This window comes from Nymphaea colorata, chromosome 3 (genome assembly GCF_008831285.2).
Source record: "Nymphaea colorata isolate Beijing-Zhang1983 chromosome 3, ASM883128v2, whole genome shotgun sequence".
Taxonomy (NCBI): Eukaryota; Viridiplantae; Streptophyta; class Magnoliopsida; order Nymphaeales; family Nymphaeaceae; genus Nymphaea; species Nymphaea colorata.
In genome coordinates, this window is record NC_045140.1 from 8,357,635 (window position 1) to 8,374,370 (window position 16,736).

The 16,736-nt window shown below is 35.8% G+C and overlaps 1 protein-coding gene across 3 annotated transcripts; it reads left to right on the forward strand.

Annotated features, from left to right (window-relative positions):
- The first annotated feature begins 6,886 nt into the window (after positions 1–6,886).
- LOC116251478 (uncharacterized) lies at positions 6,887–16,344 on the forward strand. Of its 3 annotated transcripts, XM_031625775.2 has the most exons (16): positions 6,887–7,222; positions 8,017–8,139; positions 9,471–9,593; positions 9,865–9,921; positions 10,715–10,816; positions 11,532–11,621; positions 11,714–11,832; positions 12,100–12,201; positions 12,920–13,036; positions 13,139–13,204; positions 13,748–13,814; positions 14,986–15,039; positions 15,127–15,216; positions 15,853–15,915; positions 16,003–16,041; positions 16,136–16,344. In XM_031625775.2, exons 2-16 carry the CDS (start codon positions 8,086–8,088, stop codon positions 16,256–16,258), a joined length of 1,266 nt encoding a protein of 421 aa, XP_031481635.1. In that variant the 5' UTR covers positions 6,887–7,222; positions 8,017–8,085; the 3' UTR covers positions 16,259–16,344. The 3 variants fall into 3 exon arrangements, with proteins under 3 accessions (XP_031481635.1, XP_031481636.1, XP_031481637.1); XM_031625776.2 differs by lacking the exon at positions 8,017–8,139; XM_031625777.1 differs by lacking the exons at positions 6,887–7,222; positions 8,017–8,139; positions 9,471–9,593 and adding an exon at positions 10,017–10,069.
- Positions 16,345–16,736: the final 392 nt, after the last annotated feature.

Here is a 16,736-nt window from a genome sequence, read left to right on the forward strand (position 1 = left end):
CCATTCAATCAATCAAATATATATATATATATATATATATATATATATATATACCTATTAAAGAGGAAGACAACGTTTTGATTAAAGCGGGTGACATGTGTTTGCATTAATTAACTCTTTGACGCTGCATGATTGCATCTCCGTTTCTTTTTATATCATCTCATATGCATCAATCATCCTAGATCTATCCGCCCTCTTGCCTATAAAATACTACTGTTCCACGTCCCGTTCATATAGATGGCCCCTTTTTTTTTTGTTGTTGACTTCTCAAGCACCGACATAGCCCTAAACCTAAACTCATGATTAAGGAAAGGAAAGGGGCTTCGACCATATTCAAATAATAATAATAACTTTTAATTTAAAATATAAAAGATGACAATAAATGCCGTAGTGCTCTTGCAACCATGACTGTACAAAATGCATGCATACTGAATTCAACTGCTACTCTACATACATCGCACGCCTCTTGAATCCCCCCAGCCTCTCCAATCTGGAGCACGTCAGCAATCGGATTTCCCTACATCACCAGATAAATAGGAAGTCCAAATTAACCTCTGTTAAGGTGGAGTATCGGGTCAGCCATACCAGACCCGACCTGATAAGAAGTCTATGACTCAATTAGAATAAAAATATGTTTTTAATATAATTTAAATATAGGCCACATGTGCGTCCCCCAATGACTGCTACCATGGATCATGGCACAGATAGACCAAAAGCTGAAGAAAATTGTAAATCACATCCTGTTTCACCAATGGGAACGTATCTAGTATGCCCCACTAGGTGTAGAGGCACTTGTGGGCTTGAGGGGGCAGTTGCCAACACAGTTCCACAAAACAGGGGCAGAGCCAGGAGGGCCATGGGGGCCCTGGCCCGCTCCTCCCTTTACACTCATAAAAAATAAAATAAAATATACATGTAAATTTTTAAAAAAATATTATCATATATAAAATTTTGAAACATTATATTATCATACATAAAATTTTAAAACTATAATTCGGCCTCCTCATGAAAAATCCAACCATTTGCTTTATTTCTATATTGGTTCTACTTATTCGTTTGCTTAGTGTCTGTTTATCATTTCATTATGTATTTGAAAAGTTTATATTTTTTGAATTACTATGAATGTCTAGCTCCCCACCACTGGTTCTAATCATTTAACAAAACTTTATACTTTGCCTTAAGCTCCGTTGATTCATAATTTTAATGGTAGTTTGAGTCGAGTTTTATCAGCAGTCCTCGATGCAAATTATTCAATTCATCTATAGCCGCAGTTGTGGGACGTATATAGGTATAGGCATATATGCTGCAGTCTGCATTTATCAACTTTTTCTTTACTGGCTCTTTTTTCTAAGGATGGCTGAGAATACTAGAACTATCTGATAGAAAATTATAAATAAGTGCTCCATTTTTGACACATTTATAGGTATCAATCTAATGTCTACAAAATTACAAATGACCACCTGAGTTCAACAGATGCATTATTAATGGAAAATGTGAAGATATCTTGAAAGACTGTCTACCCTATTCAAAAGTGCACAATTTCTTAAAAATGTGGCATTTTAAAAAACTTACATTTTTTAGACATTTTCTTTTGCATGACAAAATTATTCAAGGAAGCGCGCACAGCAGTTGTAGTCAAACTTTAAAAGAAAGCAGGATCATATATAGATAAAATGATGTTATAAACTATTAGTTGAAATATTTACTTTTTTTATATGGAACGTTTTCTATTCATAAAGCATGTCTTTGGAAATTATTTTATGAATATAAGCGGTTATTTTAAATTTATCAAGCATTAGATCTTATTGTGGATTCATTAAACATTAATTATTAAAATTAAATGTGGGAATAGGATTTTGCAAGGCCTTTTAAAGTCAACAGTGGTAGGCAGCATTTGGTTGCTCTTTGTCTAAATCTTGACAACGGTAGATTTAAAGTCGTCTTGGAATCATACATTATTTTGCTTTTGAAATTTATTTTATTTATTAAAAAAAATGGTCTTTAATTCTATTTGTACATTCTTAACGTGCAGAGTAGTTCTCTGCACGTTATGAAATCACAATTCACTGCTTTAATATTTAAAATTTTAAAATTAAATTAGTATTTAAATAATTTAATGTGCCAACTTATGTTTTCCATGAGGTTACACTGGAGTTTCTCCGGTACAGGGTCTGAAGATTTTATAGCCTTTTTTTTTTTTAAGATAACGTTTAAAAAAAACGTTCAGTAAACGAACACTTATATTAAAATGCCATGAATGCAGCAAGATACGGTGTAAACGCCAGGACCTGTCTGCCATTTGAAGTTATATAAAATCACATTTTCACTACTAGAATAGAACACACTCGACGTTTTTTACATCATTAATCGGGTATGCATTTCTGCCAACTTAAAATTTTTCTATTTTAAGTTTATAATGAATTGAAATGAAAAAATATCTTCAAAATAATTTATTTCTTTGAAATGCGTTTAGCATTTCGGTGATAATAAAACACATTTAACAGATGTACACTTTTGCTAGTTTAATTTTTTTTAATTTCTCCTCACTACCTGCAATGGTAGCTGGTTGGGTTGGTGGCAGAACAGACAAATCCTCACCAGTTTGATTTTGATTCCATGGTTAGATGAAACCTCACCAGTTTGATTCTTGTAGGTGTTAATGTTTGTGGGTTTAATATTCTTCAAACTTAGTTTTCTTGTGACTGGAGAGCCTTAATATTATTTTTTTTTTTTTTCATTCGTTCGGTTTTGTAGCCTTATATAATTCAATAATTCTTTTCTTCAACACTCTTGATCTATGTTCAAAAAATAAATAAAAGAATGTATTTTCCCCCTTTTTTTATTTTTTTGGCCTAATCATCTTTAATGAAATGAAACAGGAGGCTCTCCATGTTATGCGGCTAACGTGGGAAAATGTGCTTCCACCCTTTTATGAAAGGCCCATTTTGGTAATTTTAGAAGGAATTTTTTTTTTTTGGGGTTTCAATTTTTTTTTTCTTCATTATTTTTTGGGTCATTTCCATTTAACCACAAAAGGTATTTTGGTCATTTTCAACCTACAACGCACGGTCACTTTCGAAATCGATTTTATGTTGCTGGATTTGATGGTCGAATTAACTCTTATCTTTGAAAGATGCAAAAAAACTACGATCTTATAAACATTGTTCTATTTTTGGAACCCATTGATCAGTGGCTGAGCCATAAAAAATGCCCGAGGGGTACTCGTTTAACAATAGTTATATCTTGGTGGAGCCTTGGTGGAGCACTTATATATATAAAGATAAATATTTAAAGAAGTCCATTTAAAAATAAAAAAATTATGACGCAACTACCCACACCAGTCACCATAAAATTTTAGTTGTGCAGTGTATTTTTTATATTCGAGTTCAGCTTGGCCTTACTCAAATATGAGGTTGGACTGTTTGGCTTGCCCCTGAAAAAAATCATAGTTCCGCCACTACCATTGATCTCAAGTGAAATTCTTAACCTTTCCATTGACTTTAGATCTATGGATTTAAGGCATAATAGCGGCCTTAAATCTGTTGTTCTCAAACCCATGACTTGTTAATGCCAGGGTTTTAAAGTGAAACCCTATTGATTGAGACCTTGGGATCTAAGATAGTCAAACACCTTTAAAGAGACTAACGTCCATGAGTAGCAAAGCTACTATTTGTTTAGAGAGTAGATCTCTCAAAGAGAATAAAATATTATTTGTTTACAAAGTAGATCTCTCAAAGAAAATAAAATATAAGCCTCAGATTTTATATTGAAGCCCATAAAATGCCCCATGAGTGAAAATTTTATGTACCCAAAAGGGGGTTAGGTGAATAGTAATGGGTGGTTTACCTAAGTCTAAGCAAGGCCAAATGTTAGTTATAAGGATAGGATTGGACATCGGGCCGGGCGCTCAACAAGTACCCGATACACCGTGCCCAGAAAAAGGGGCCATGAATTGCTTGAAGGGTAATGAAAGGAAATGCCCTAACAATAATTAGGGTTTCATTAAACTGATACTTAATTACAAAATGAAGCCTAACACTTCTATACAGATTAAAAACAGATCCTTGGATCTGGATCCAAAACAAAACAAAATAATAAATAAAAGCTCCAAATATGAGAACTGGACATCAGTTTGTATGTGAAATTATGGAAAAAGAAGTGCAAGGCGTACAAAATTGATCCTTTTCCAAACCCATTGCTATGATCTTCTTTAGTCAAAAGTGGTCCACTGCTAAGAGATTGGGAAAAAGATGTTTTCTTTTCCCTTTCTCTTTTCCTCTTTCCTTAACTCACCTAGGGAGGGATGAGTGGACCATTTCATATTCTTTCCAGTTTGTCAACTATCATTCTCTTTCTAATCACTATCCCAAGTACCACATGGGAGAAAAACACCACACCATCAAAGTTTTGATAGCTTGGATCTTAGATCTGCGGCTAATATCAAATTCACCTTCGCATAAAATTATATAATCCAAGTTATCAAACTTAAACTTAATCTATGATTAATTTTTTATACCTAGCATTAGAAGAAAAAAGTTTTTGTGGCAACCCATTAATTCAATGGGACAGTTACTTTTCTAAGGATGGATTTATGGCCGTTGAAATTTTGCAGTAACTTTGTTGAGTGCTATCCCATCCAACATCCAACTCCATAGCTTTCACTAGGCTTGCAAGTGGCTAGGCAAAGCCATGATATGATCCAAGTAGGGCATCATTTTCTCAAATGGGCTGTGGGCCTTCTTTCCATTTTCTTCACCACAACAACGCCGCCGCTTAGGACTGGCTACTACATAATTCTGTTAACCCTTTCTATTTAGAGTGTTCTAAACAGCAGCGGAGTTACAAAAAATCGCTACAACGACACTTGTTTAAAAATATTCAAATCTGGTAGGACACTTTTATATATATATATATATGATATGTTTGTACGTATGTAAATATAAGAATAAATATTTAAGATTTTTATTTAAAAATAAAGAACTTGTAAGAGATTGGTGTGGGCAACTGCCCACATCAGTCATAGTGTAGCTAGGCCACTAGTTCTAAGTGCAAAAAGTGTGATTAATTTGGAGAAGTTTTGGCAACCTTATTACTTTATGTATTATTTGATAAAAGTAATAAGTGTGGTTATTCTATGAATCTGTTCTAAAAAATAAAACAAATTCATGAAACACTTGTTATAGTGTCGTATGAATTAGCACCATTTTATTGGATAGGTTCATGAGATAGTAACATAATGTTATTGTTGTGAAACAGTAGAGCTTGACTTACGGATGCAAATATATATCGGATTAGCGATCCGGAAAATTCTTACTAGTCAGATTCAGATAGATCCGGCACGCAGTTTCATAAGTGCATCTGAATCTGGTCTATTATGTGATTGAAATTTGATAAAATTTGGATCAAGTTGTATATCAATGTTGGATTCTATATATGAATTTGAGTTCGGTTTTGCAATAAATTAGACCCGAATTTGAGCCCGCGTCCGAACCAATGCGAGTACGTGAAAGGTGCTGTCTGGTAACGCATGTTGATCGCTTGTTCGCCTTGCAAGCAGCGGGAAATAAAAAGGTTATGTGAAGCGACACGTGATTAAAGCCTTCAGAAATATAAAACACCTGAAGTTGCTCCTGATTATCTGCACGACTGAGGGTTCTGAATGGAATTTCAACACAACTCACCGCACCATTGCGAATTTACGAAAATAAGTGACGAACGAAGACAAAACACCCAAGAAAAAAATAATAATAATGATAAATATCGCTATAACATAACATCACTATATTTTGTCATGAAGTTGAGATATTCTTACAGCGTCCCAACATTTTCGCATATTGAAAAAATTGCCGCGATCGCGAAAATAAAGAGGAAGAACGGCGTCCCCTTCTTGTCAAGCGCCAGTCGGAGAGATTTCATTTTCAGTCCAACTTGTAGTCGCTAATTTCATTACGTAGGGCTTTAAATATCTGAATTCTTGGTCGGAGGCCCTGATTTTCTAAAAGCTTCCAAATGGTGATCTTTCGCAGAAAGGTTCTAAGTTTGCCTGATGCAAATTCCTTTCTTTTGTGAGAAGGAATTCGATGAGATTTTTATGGATGCATGATTTTACCTTCAAAAAAGAAAATAAAGATCTTCATGTCAATATCATTAAGGATGCTAATGAATCGGATTTGAGTTAGATATATCATTTCTTGCATGTTCACATATTTGGATTCAAGTTCTGCTTCAATTACTGGTCAATAAAATTTGTATACTATACCAAAATCAGATTTTTAAGTTCACAAATAAAATCAGATTCGAATCCAACTTTTATTCCCTTGTAATGAATGCTCACCCTCATGAATGAAAGAGAAAGAACTTAAGATTACCACAAATTGTATTCTATTAAACTTGCATTTAACATCAATTATTCTTACTATGGAGAATATCTTTTATTTTGGTTGGCTCCGGACAACAGATGAAGAATGTGTGGCAAAGCTACGTGTTCCGGCCATAATGACCAAAGTGCCCTTGAAGTAAAAAAAGGATTGAATGAAAAGTCTTTTTCTTTTTATTTTTATTTTTTGTAAAAAGACCAGAATACCCATAGTGATCATGTTCTTCACACAAGACTAAAGACTGTTTAAGGAGTGAAAACATAAGGGGTGACTTTGACAATGGAAAGTTGAGAACACTGAATATTCTTCAACATAGTGAGTGAATCCAGTTAATAAGTGGAGTTGGTAGGAATAATTCATTTCTTGGTAGGTCTATTTCAGGGTAGGGACAAAATATGAAGCTTATCTATGGGTAAGTAAAAAAATGGAAAGGAAAAAGGAAGAAAAGCTCTTCGGTCGGTGACTCGGTGGAAAAGCGAGCTCACGTTACTGTGCTGGTTGAAAGAAGAGAGAGAGAGAGAGAGAGAGTGCGTGGGCAAAAATCTCTGCGGGGTTTAGGCACGTATCTAGCAGCGGTTTTTTCTTCTCTTGTTTTTCTCGTTCTTCTCCTTTTCTTTTGTGCCTCCGCGCCCGCCTGCTTCTCGTCCCTTTCTTGCTCCAACGATAAAAGCCACGTTCCTCTCTTTCTCTTTTTGACTCTCTCTCTCTCTCTCTCTCTCTCTCTCTCTCTGTGGAGGACGCAGACAGTCAGAAGCGACGAGAAACCCAGATACAGTTTATCTGGTTGACCAGACAGAAGGAAGCTTTTGGGAACGCCCATGGTCGGGACTTTGCCGTTGCCGGCGGTAGGTTCCCATCTCTCTCTCTCTCTCCCTTTCTCTTTGTAGTGTGTGTGTGTCTTTTTTGCTCGATTTTTCAGAGAATTTCTTGTTGAGGGTATTCCATCTTCTATTTGTAGTCCTTTAATGTTTGTGTATTCATTTCTTTGGTTGTTGTGATGTCTGTTGGAGCATGCGCTCTGTGAACTTCTTTTTCTCTGTGAACTTCTTTTTTAAAATCTTCTCCTGAAAACTGAAAGGTCTGTTCGATTTTTTTTTTTTGTGCCAGTGGCTTTCTCTTTTGGCTTCATATGGAAATTTGAGTTTTGACTGCAGAATAGATTAATTTGACTATAATTAAGTTGGTCATAGTGTTAACACTGAGTGGGAACCATTAGGAGAATCAGGATCATTTGTACCACCAGAATTGGGAGATACTGATGAAGAGAGACAGAGTGAGAGGCAAATTTTGATCCGCCGGCCGGCTTTTGGCGAACGGTCTGGTTGATAGCCATCTCTGAAAACCAGTTGATTGGGGTTCTGTGGCTTTCACCTTTTCTTAATTCTGATTTCAAGTTTTTGATGAGTTGGACTTGCGATCTCGAGTTGGAGCTTGTCTGATTCTTGTTGAAGAAGACTTCACGAGATGCATGCTTCCCCTAATCGTATCCAGTTGTCAAATTATTCTAATTTTTTATTAGGCATGTGGAATCCTTACTTTCTGTGTATGTACTTCACCATTTTTGGTGAGTTGTAACTGTTTTCTTTTGGTTTGGAATGTTATCTAAAAAGAAATTTCTGTTGTGTTCTGATGATTTCAGTAGCACCATTTGTGTGCGTCTCATTCCTTCTCAGAAGCACATATTTGATACTTTATTGTTGTATGGAACATGGCGATAAAGAAATGGGCACACGATCTGTTTGGGAAGTGCAGTTGCTTCCCGGTAAGCATACATAATAGTTTTAATATTCACCTATATGCTTTCTTGGGATGGTCATTCTGTTTTCTTGTATGTATGATACCCACTGGATTCTAACTCTTATGAGATAGGACCTATACCTATTACTTCATGTTACTTGACTGCAGTAATATGGTATCATGCACTGTTCTGCTTTAGATTGAGGCTGACGTGGTTAGATCAGCTGGGTTGAAAACCCGTTAATGATACTCCCCACTTATTGTAATTAACAGGGGAGGGAGAGAGATTCAGGGTAGAGCCAATCAGTCAATAATTCTTTCTTTGTTTTTTTTTTTTTTTGTGGGGGGATTGGGGGTTGTATATTTTTCAAAATTTTATGGGGCCGAAGTATATCTTCTAAAATTTTTATAGTGGCCAATCTAAAGACTTCAGAAAGTATAACGTCTATTTTTTTGTTTCTTCAAAATCTCAGGGGGACCATGGCCCCTGCCAACCCCCTTTCGCCGCAGCCCTAGAGAGAGATTCATTTATTTTTTCAAAGAGAGTCAAAATCCTTTTATTTTTATTTTAAGATAGGTGAATGAATGGTGCTTCCTTTCCTTCAAGCAAGTATAGTATTAGCATATAAAGGTGAATATGATTTATTAGGATATAAAGGCGTATATGATTTCTTGATTACTGATATTTTGACCAAAGTATTGCTTATTTGTGTGCGAGGTTGCATGCTGAGAAATGGATTCTTTATCTTTTGAGACAGTGTGTCCCTGATTCTATTCATTCCTTGCACAAATGCATCTTTTGTATTTTGTCCAATTTCTCTGAGTATATCTGTATGACTGTATCATATTGTCATTTTTCTTCTTCTAAAAAACTTAAGTGCATCATTAGCCTTATTTTCATCTAGGATTGGTGTAATTTACCCATCAAAGAGGACAGCTAGGATATTATATCATTATCATCATAGTAATGCTAGCAGATTCCTTTTTTCAATTTTGTTAAGTTCACGGTGACCTTGGGCTTTTGTCAGATGATAATATGATAATATCAGTCACGCACTATGTCTATAATTAGTGAGTGAAAATTCAATTGTAGAGTCTATTGACCATTTTCTTAAGCATTAACTCAGGATATCCTGATTGAACTGATAGTTCTATGAAGATTCTCGAGGTCTAGTTCATGGGAAGCTCAACATACACTTACAGAAATAAGTACCTGATAACTGTTGTAGTCTTACAATCTTTCTTCACTTTACAAAAGCATCACCTTTCTATTTGAAGATGAATCGAGTGTTAAGATGAATTTATATTTATTATTACTACTTTGCCTTTTCTTTACTGGAGTCCATATTGTACCAGGTTTTATCACTAATAGAAACCGCAAACTGGAGATTCTTTCGGAGCAAGCTTCTGCCAGCCCTATCTCTACTAGTCATTGTTTTCTATGTGGGAAGTACTTTCGTTGTTTCTGATTCTAAGGAGGTAAGGTCTAGGAGTTCTTGTCTTTCTGCACATTGTATAAAGTTGTCCTCCTCTTTCATTCCAAACTGAAACTGACATCTTTCTACTTAATGATCATTTTAATTCTACTCTCTTATCTTTTTCTTATGTGGTATCTGTCTTGTGCAGTCATTGAATTTATCCACTTTATCTTCCTTCAGAAAACTTTTCTTTATCCATGTCATTTGTTTTTAGTAATTCCAAGCTATCTTCTCAAGGAAAGAAGAAAATGACATGCATAAATTATTTGCAGAGCTTCTCAAGGTGGGGAGTTTTTGGTGCCTTGAAAGATTCAGAAAGCAAATGCAAGGTTCCTCTTTTCATTACCATCTTATTACTTTGATATGAGATAGGTGTTCTCATGATCTTCTTCTTAATGATACGTTGATCTGCTTTGTCACATAGGTACCTTTATTTGGTGGGGTACATGTGTCGACACGGATGTGACATAGATATGGGTATGCCCTTGGACATGGCTTGGATAGCCCTTGTTGCGTGCGGTCGATGCACCTATGGCCGTATCCATCCTTTTTTGGTCTCGGTCAAAGTTGGCCAAGTCCATTTTTGTCCACTAAAAGGCTGTTCATGTCCCCTGTGGTTAGGGGAGGAGGCAGGCAGGAGCCATGGCGACCCCTCGGATTTAAAAAAAAAAAAACAAAATTTTACTTTTTAATTTTAAAAATTTTAGTTTAACCTATATAAAAATTTTGAAAAATTATGTTTCAGCCTCTGTAAAATTTTGAAACTATAGTCTGGTCCGTGCAACTAAAATTTCCTACCTCAGCCCCTGCCTGTGGTCTAATTCCACCTGTTCAGCAGGATTTTTCTGTGATTTTTCCGACGACTTAGTTTTCCTTAATAGAAATTTCTATATTGTCTTGTTTGTTTAAATCCTTATATATATATATATATATATATATATATATATATATATATATATATATATAATTATATATATACATACCCAAATTTTCGAAAGTGCTCCACATTTGCACCCATACCGGCACCTGTACCTGTACCTATGTGACATAGTTCATCAGATAGCTTTCGAAGAAATCCTCATACATTTATATAATTTAGTTTCCTGTTTGTTGGATTGTCAGGTTCAGTGCCGAGTTCATGGAACTGAGTCATTGCCTAAAGGTATAGTGAGTGCAACCTCTAATTTGGAAATGCGGAGATTATGGGGTACTTCAAAAGATCAGGTGTGTCTAGCTTGAATTACCATGAGAAACATAAGGATGGCATAAGAGCATGCATATTGAATTGGAAAGGAAAAAGAGCTGTTTTTTGTGGTCAAAATAGTAATATAATATTTCAAATAGTGAATAATGGTTTGATTCCCCTGTCAAAATGACTTAGGTACAGAGCACTGGTTAAATGCAGAGACTTGGTTTATGTTATCATAACATGGTAGTAAAGCTGCACTTTACTTTCGCCAGATGGTTAAGTCAGCAAACCAGCATGAAAATTAAGCTATCATTTTGAATTTTGAGCTGACCAATAGAAGACAATAAATCCCTACCTTCGTAGGTCTTAGTGATTCTAGAAGTTTCCATGGAAAAGACGCCAATGGAATAATTTCCTAATGAAAACCATAAAGCAATTTCATTCTGCACAGAGGTCACGTTTTATAACTTCATCCAGTCTTTAAAAGGTCCCATTGTTCAAGGCTTTCTGTTTAAAAGTGTGATATTTGCAGAATTTCTGTTCAACCTTCATTTGGGCATTTCAAGCCCTGTAAATTGCCTGTACTTTTATTCATGACAATGATATTTGCAGAATGCCTATTTATCCTTTTGTTGGCCATTTAAGCCTTATAGATTGTGTACATTTTCATTGTTTACTGCTGTTTTCTCTTTCTGCATACCTGTTCATGTGCTTTTGTTTCAAACTGATCGTAAGAACCATTCCATTTAGATGAAAAGAAGGGAACACTCTAAGAAAAGTTTGTTGGCAATTGCTGTTGGTATAAGGCAGAAGAAAAATGTCGATCGCATCGTTAAGAAGGTTTATGTGATATGTTCTCTTTTGATTTCAGCTCTTATTTCAACAATTCAGAAGGTAGTTTCTAACATTAATCTTACACTTTGATATCTCAGTTTCCTCCAAGTAACTTTACAATAATGCTCTTTCATTATGATGGTTTTGTCGATCAATGGAGGGATCTGCAATGGAGTGACAATGTATTGCATGTCTCTGCAGTCAACCAAACCAAGTGGTGATGACTCTGATCTAAGTAGCTCATTGATAGCAAAATCAGCCTTTGTTTTGTTCCATATTATTATTAGGGTGTAGTGATCCTTTTGTAACATGACTGGAATGTTCGAATCTACTCTCATGTCATATCTCCTTCAATACTGTCCTTATTGGAAAGTTAAAATGAAAAATGATGCCCTTATTCATTTTTTACATGTCCATAGCCGTGTGTTAGCTTATGTTTTTGACTTAGGTAAGGTAATATTTTTTTTCTTCGGTTGTGTTTCAGGTGGTTTGCTAAGCGGTTCTTGCACCCAGATGTAGTTGATGAATACAATTATATTTTCCTTTGGGATGAGGACCTTGGAGTTGAACATTTTGATCCTGTGAAGTATGTTTCCTCTTAACATTCTTAAACTTTACTTGCCATTCTTCTGAATCCTGATCTTTATATTCCGCATAAAAATAAGCTACACAAAGTCATATAAGCTACATAAGGTCATATGTTGGTGGTGGCATATATCATCTGGACCAAGACCACACGCCTTGGGTGCTTAACTGCCATAGGTGGGTTTAAATACATGAGGTGATTTATAAATGGACATCTATCAACTATATGCAAGAGTATTTTTTAAGCAAGTACCAATTGTGCATGTAATAGTTTGCTGTCTGTCTTTGTTTGAGTTCACACTTCACAGTCCTATAATTGTTAGGTATGAAATGCAGATAGTTTTGTGGATGCTGTCACTTCTCCATCAGAAATTTAATATAATGTTTGCAAGTCTTGTGTTCGACCTACTAAATATTTCAGGAAACATCAATAATTGTGATTTCATAAAATGACATATTCCAAAAGTTCTCTTTCGGTATAATTTTACTTCTGACTTAGTGTGTTGTTTCTTTGTTGAGAGTACTCTATTGAGAGTAGGAAAGTCCCTGTTGGACATTTTACCAAACTAACCAAAATTATGCTATTCGGTCTTTTCAAAAGTGATCTTAAACTTGTATGACATGGAAAGATATTTATAAAATTTGGCAGTTGAAAGTTACTATATTTGTTTTTTTATATACTTGAAGACTAAATTAATGGTCTCCTGGAAATCTGGCAGCTATTTGTCTATCGTGGAAAAAGAAGGGCTGGAGATATCTCAGCCGGCACTAGATCCTTCTTTGTCAGAGGTGCATCATCGAATTACTGTGCGTGTGAAGAAGTCGAGGGTTCACAGGTAATCTAAAAACACACTCTTGGGGTTTGCTAAGTAAGCACTAGAAGTTGATACTTGTTTATATTTGAGCGTATTATTTCAACGCTAATTTTTACATTTCAGAAGGACATACAAAAATCGCGGTAACGGAAGATGCTACTGGAACAGCACCGCTCCACCATGTACTGGGTATGACTCTTTACTTGAATATCTAGATTATGTTTGAATATAGTATTAAATGCTTCTTTATTTTCCATTTCTACCTTTAGATGAGTTCACCTTGTGTTTTATTTTCCTATTCTTGTTGGAGCATGATATTTCTGAATAAGTGTCTGGCGTTCCCTACCCTATTAGACGGAATGATGTCAGCAAGTAGCTATACTAAAGTGACTTGATCATCTTATAATTGTGTCCCACTCCTGTTTTTCAATTATACATTATTTATAGTCGTTGTCAAACACATTGAATCAAATAACAGCATCCATCTTCTCCACGAGAAATCTTTGATGGCATCCTAGTTTTTTTTCAATATCACTGAATTCAAGAGAGCACAAGTTTTCCTTCACAATAACTTATTAAGAATCAATTGGCCAAGTTGAAAAACAAAATAATACAACTTATCAGACATTTAAAGCTTTAGTTTGGGTAAAAATTCAGAGACTATTGAAGAACAAGGGTGGTCACTAATGAACTTCATCCAACAACATAAATCTTTTTCATCTCATAATGCAGTTGGGTGGAGATGATGGCACCTGTGTTCTCAAGAGCTGCCTGGCGTTGTGCATGGTACATGATCCAGGTATGGCATTTGCAGTCGTAGGGTTTTTATCATTTTTTTTTTATCTTGGTCTGTTCTCTACAGAAGGCTGTTAAGAGCGATTGTAGAAGTTTTTCTGCATTTCTCCTAGTTTCTTTATGGGAGCAGCACAGTGTTCCATCTTCAACAATTAAATGCACCTGGGTCTAGCTTTTCTCTTGTGGTCGATTCTCTTTGTTTATGCCAATTAAACATGGGAAATTGTTTCGTCTACTTGATAACTTTTTAATGTTGTTTGACAGCTAAGTGCTAGCATTGGAAATGTTGCAAGAACTGTCTTTAGTTTGTCCTAGGACTCTGAACAAAAGAAACTGGTTCAACCATGAAGGACCGAGGGCTTACTTGGTTCTTGTAATTTTTTTTATTTCTTTTGCTTGTTTGCTGCTTGGTTACCTCTTCTCACCTGGTTTCTGTTATTTCACTTGAATTTCTCTTGAGGATTTGCCTTTCCATCAAAAGGAAATATGTAAAAGCAATAGAAATTGGTTAGTTAACTAGTTCCCATGCATGAGGTTAATTATTTTGCTCATCTGTGATTTGAGCACATGAAGTACTTTGGCCTGTTTCTCAAGTCTGTTATCAGTTAGTGTTATTTTCAACAGTTTTCCGACTTTTCTAGTCTTGAAAAAAGTTAAAAGTACCTGGCAATAAGAAGAAACGTTGATGTCTTCCATGATTATTCTGACTGATGAATTTGGTGTTGCTGCTTGATCATTTCACTAGTGGCAAAATTTGGCATGATCATTTCACTAGCAAAATTTGGCAGTTATCATATTTTTTGTACTTGAAGAATCTGTTAAAAATAGAAATTTCCTTTCTTTTGGTCCAAGGGAAGATGAAAAATGGTTGCTTTTTCTTCTTTATTCATCTTTTCTAGGGTATAAAAAATGATAGGTGATTCCTTGTGTGGCCTTCTGTAATTCTTCTATTTGTGATGAAGAATCTAGGTTTAAACAGGTCTAGTCAGGGAAGCTGCCATGCGTAATTGTGCTGTGTGGTTCATGATGAATTTCTTTTATGACTTAAATGAATTGCACATTATTATATCTGACATTGGTGGTTTGAAGAGTAAGATTTGCTTACAGTTGCATAGCTATGTGCATATCCTGAGGTGGCAAATGTTGCATCTTAAATTCTTAATGTGATTCTGCAGAGTGACTTAATTCATGCTTGGGGCCTGGACATGAAGCTTGGTTACTGTGCGCAGGTTTAGATTCGTCACCATCTCTTTCTTTAGCTTTTCCTTTTTCCTCTTTTTTGCAGGAACTGTAATCTAAAGCATGCTTTCATGTAGGGGGACCGGAGCATAAATGTTGGGGTTGTTGACAGTGAATATGTAGCTCATCTTGGCATACCTACACTTGGCGGCTTGGATGAAAATAGGGTAAGAAAATAGCCTGCATTATTGAACCACAGTATTAGAGCCCTTTCATTTAAGAAACAGCTAAAATTACGGGTTAACTATCAAGAATTATTATTGCCTTGAACTGGCTACAAACAATTGATTTTCCAACTGTTAACTTACTCATAACTGCCACGGATGGAGAGCAGGTGGTAAGAGGAAAATTGTTAAAAACTTAAAAGGGTGTCAAGGTGAAGTCCTTGGATCAAGTCTGAACGTTGCCACTCTTTATCCTGAGTTTTTGGATGTTTGTTGTCCTCGTAAAGCACGGTGGTCAGAACTCACTTAAGGTCCGCCTGTTAGGGAGTCCGACATTAAGTGGTCTGTCCTTGGAGGGTTCATCATCAACTACTCTACTACTGCTACTACTACTAATTAAAATAATACATAATAATAATAATTTTTTTGTCAGTTGTCAATTTTCATCAATGTTCTTTCTTTTCTTTTCTTGATTGATCTTCTTGTGCGATCAGTAATTCTTTAGAAGCTGCGTGTAGTTCAGCTCTCTAGGATGTTTTGAAAATCTGCTTGAAAAATTTCAGAAGTATTGCCAAAATAGTTCATCTGTTAACTTGTCATGTGATTTCAAGCTAACAATTAGTGTTGTCAATGTGGAAGATGTCGCGGGAAGAAGATGGTCGGTCTTCTCGCTCGGAAGGCAGTGCACGTTCAGCCAAAAGGGTATGTTTTTGCCAGAAACTGCACATCTGCTTGCTTTCCATGTCATTCCAGCTCACCTCAAATTTACACGTTTGTCGTGTTGAGCAGGGTCGAGAGGTCTCCCTTATGAACCGTGAAAGGGGTGAGGTTAGTCTCTGTTAGCAAATGCCCACACCACTCATAATGTTGTAAAAATCTCCTGTTTTTTCCTCTTTTCTGAACTCGGCTGTTGATTCTTCAGGTCAGAAAGCAGTCTTACAATGAACTGGAGATCTTTCAGGAGAGATGGGAAAAAGCAGTAAAGGATGACACTTGCTGGAACGATCCATATCCACAGACCACAAACAGAAGCAGGGCCTTCTAGCAACTAATACAAAATTGTTTTCCATAATGTATAATGTATGTATATTGTAATTTATTCTTTTGCATTAATGTCAATTTTTGAGTGAACTCTCTCTCTTTCTGTCTCTCTCTCTCTTTCTGTCTCTCTCTCTCTCTCTCTCAGTAGAAAAAGTGCGAGGTTGAGAGACCTAGTTGCAGTAGCTTAAGCCTGTTTGAGACTCCCTTAAGCACCGAAACCTTTCACTTGGTGGCGTTTGATAGCCGTGAAAAAGGTTTCCAGATGGGCTTTCTGAAAAGATTTTTACAAAAAGGTCATATTTTAGGAAAAAAAAACGTTCAGTCTGGATTGTGAAATGGAAGTTCCAAAGATATTTTTAGATACTTGGTTGTGCGAGTCGGTGTTTTGATTTCAATAGATTGCTGCGAGTTAAAATGCAAAGAGGATGACATTGATCTGTGCAAGTAAATGCAACTAATTTGCAACTGCCATTATTTGGGAA

Excerpts from the sequence above, each read along its gene's own strand:
- LOC116251478 (XM_031625775.2), top strand. The coding sequence starts at position 8,086 with ATGGCGATAAAGAAATGGGCACACGATCTGTTTGGGAAGTGCAGTTGC. Across the intron at positions 12,202-12,919 it reads GAACATTTTGATCCTGTGAA|CTATTTGTCTATCGTGGAAA; the intron begins GTATGTTTCCTC and ends GAAATCTGGCAG. Across the intron at positions 13,037-13,138 it reads AAGAAGTCGAGGGTTCACAG|AAGGACATACAAAAATCGCG; the intron begins GTAATCTAAAAA and ends TTTACATTTCAG.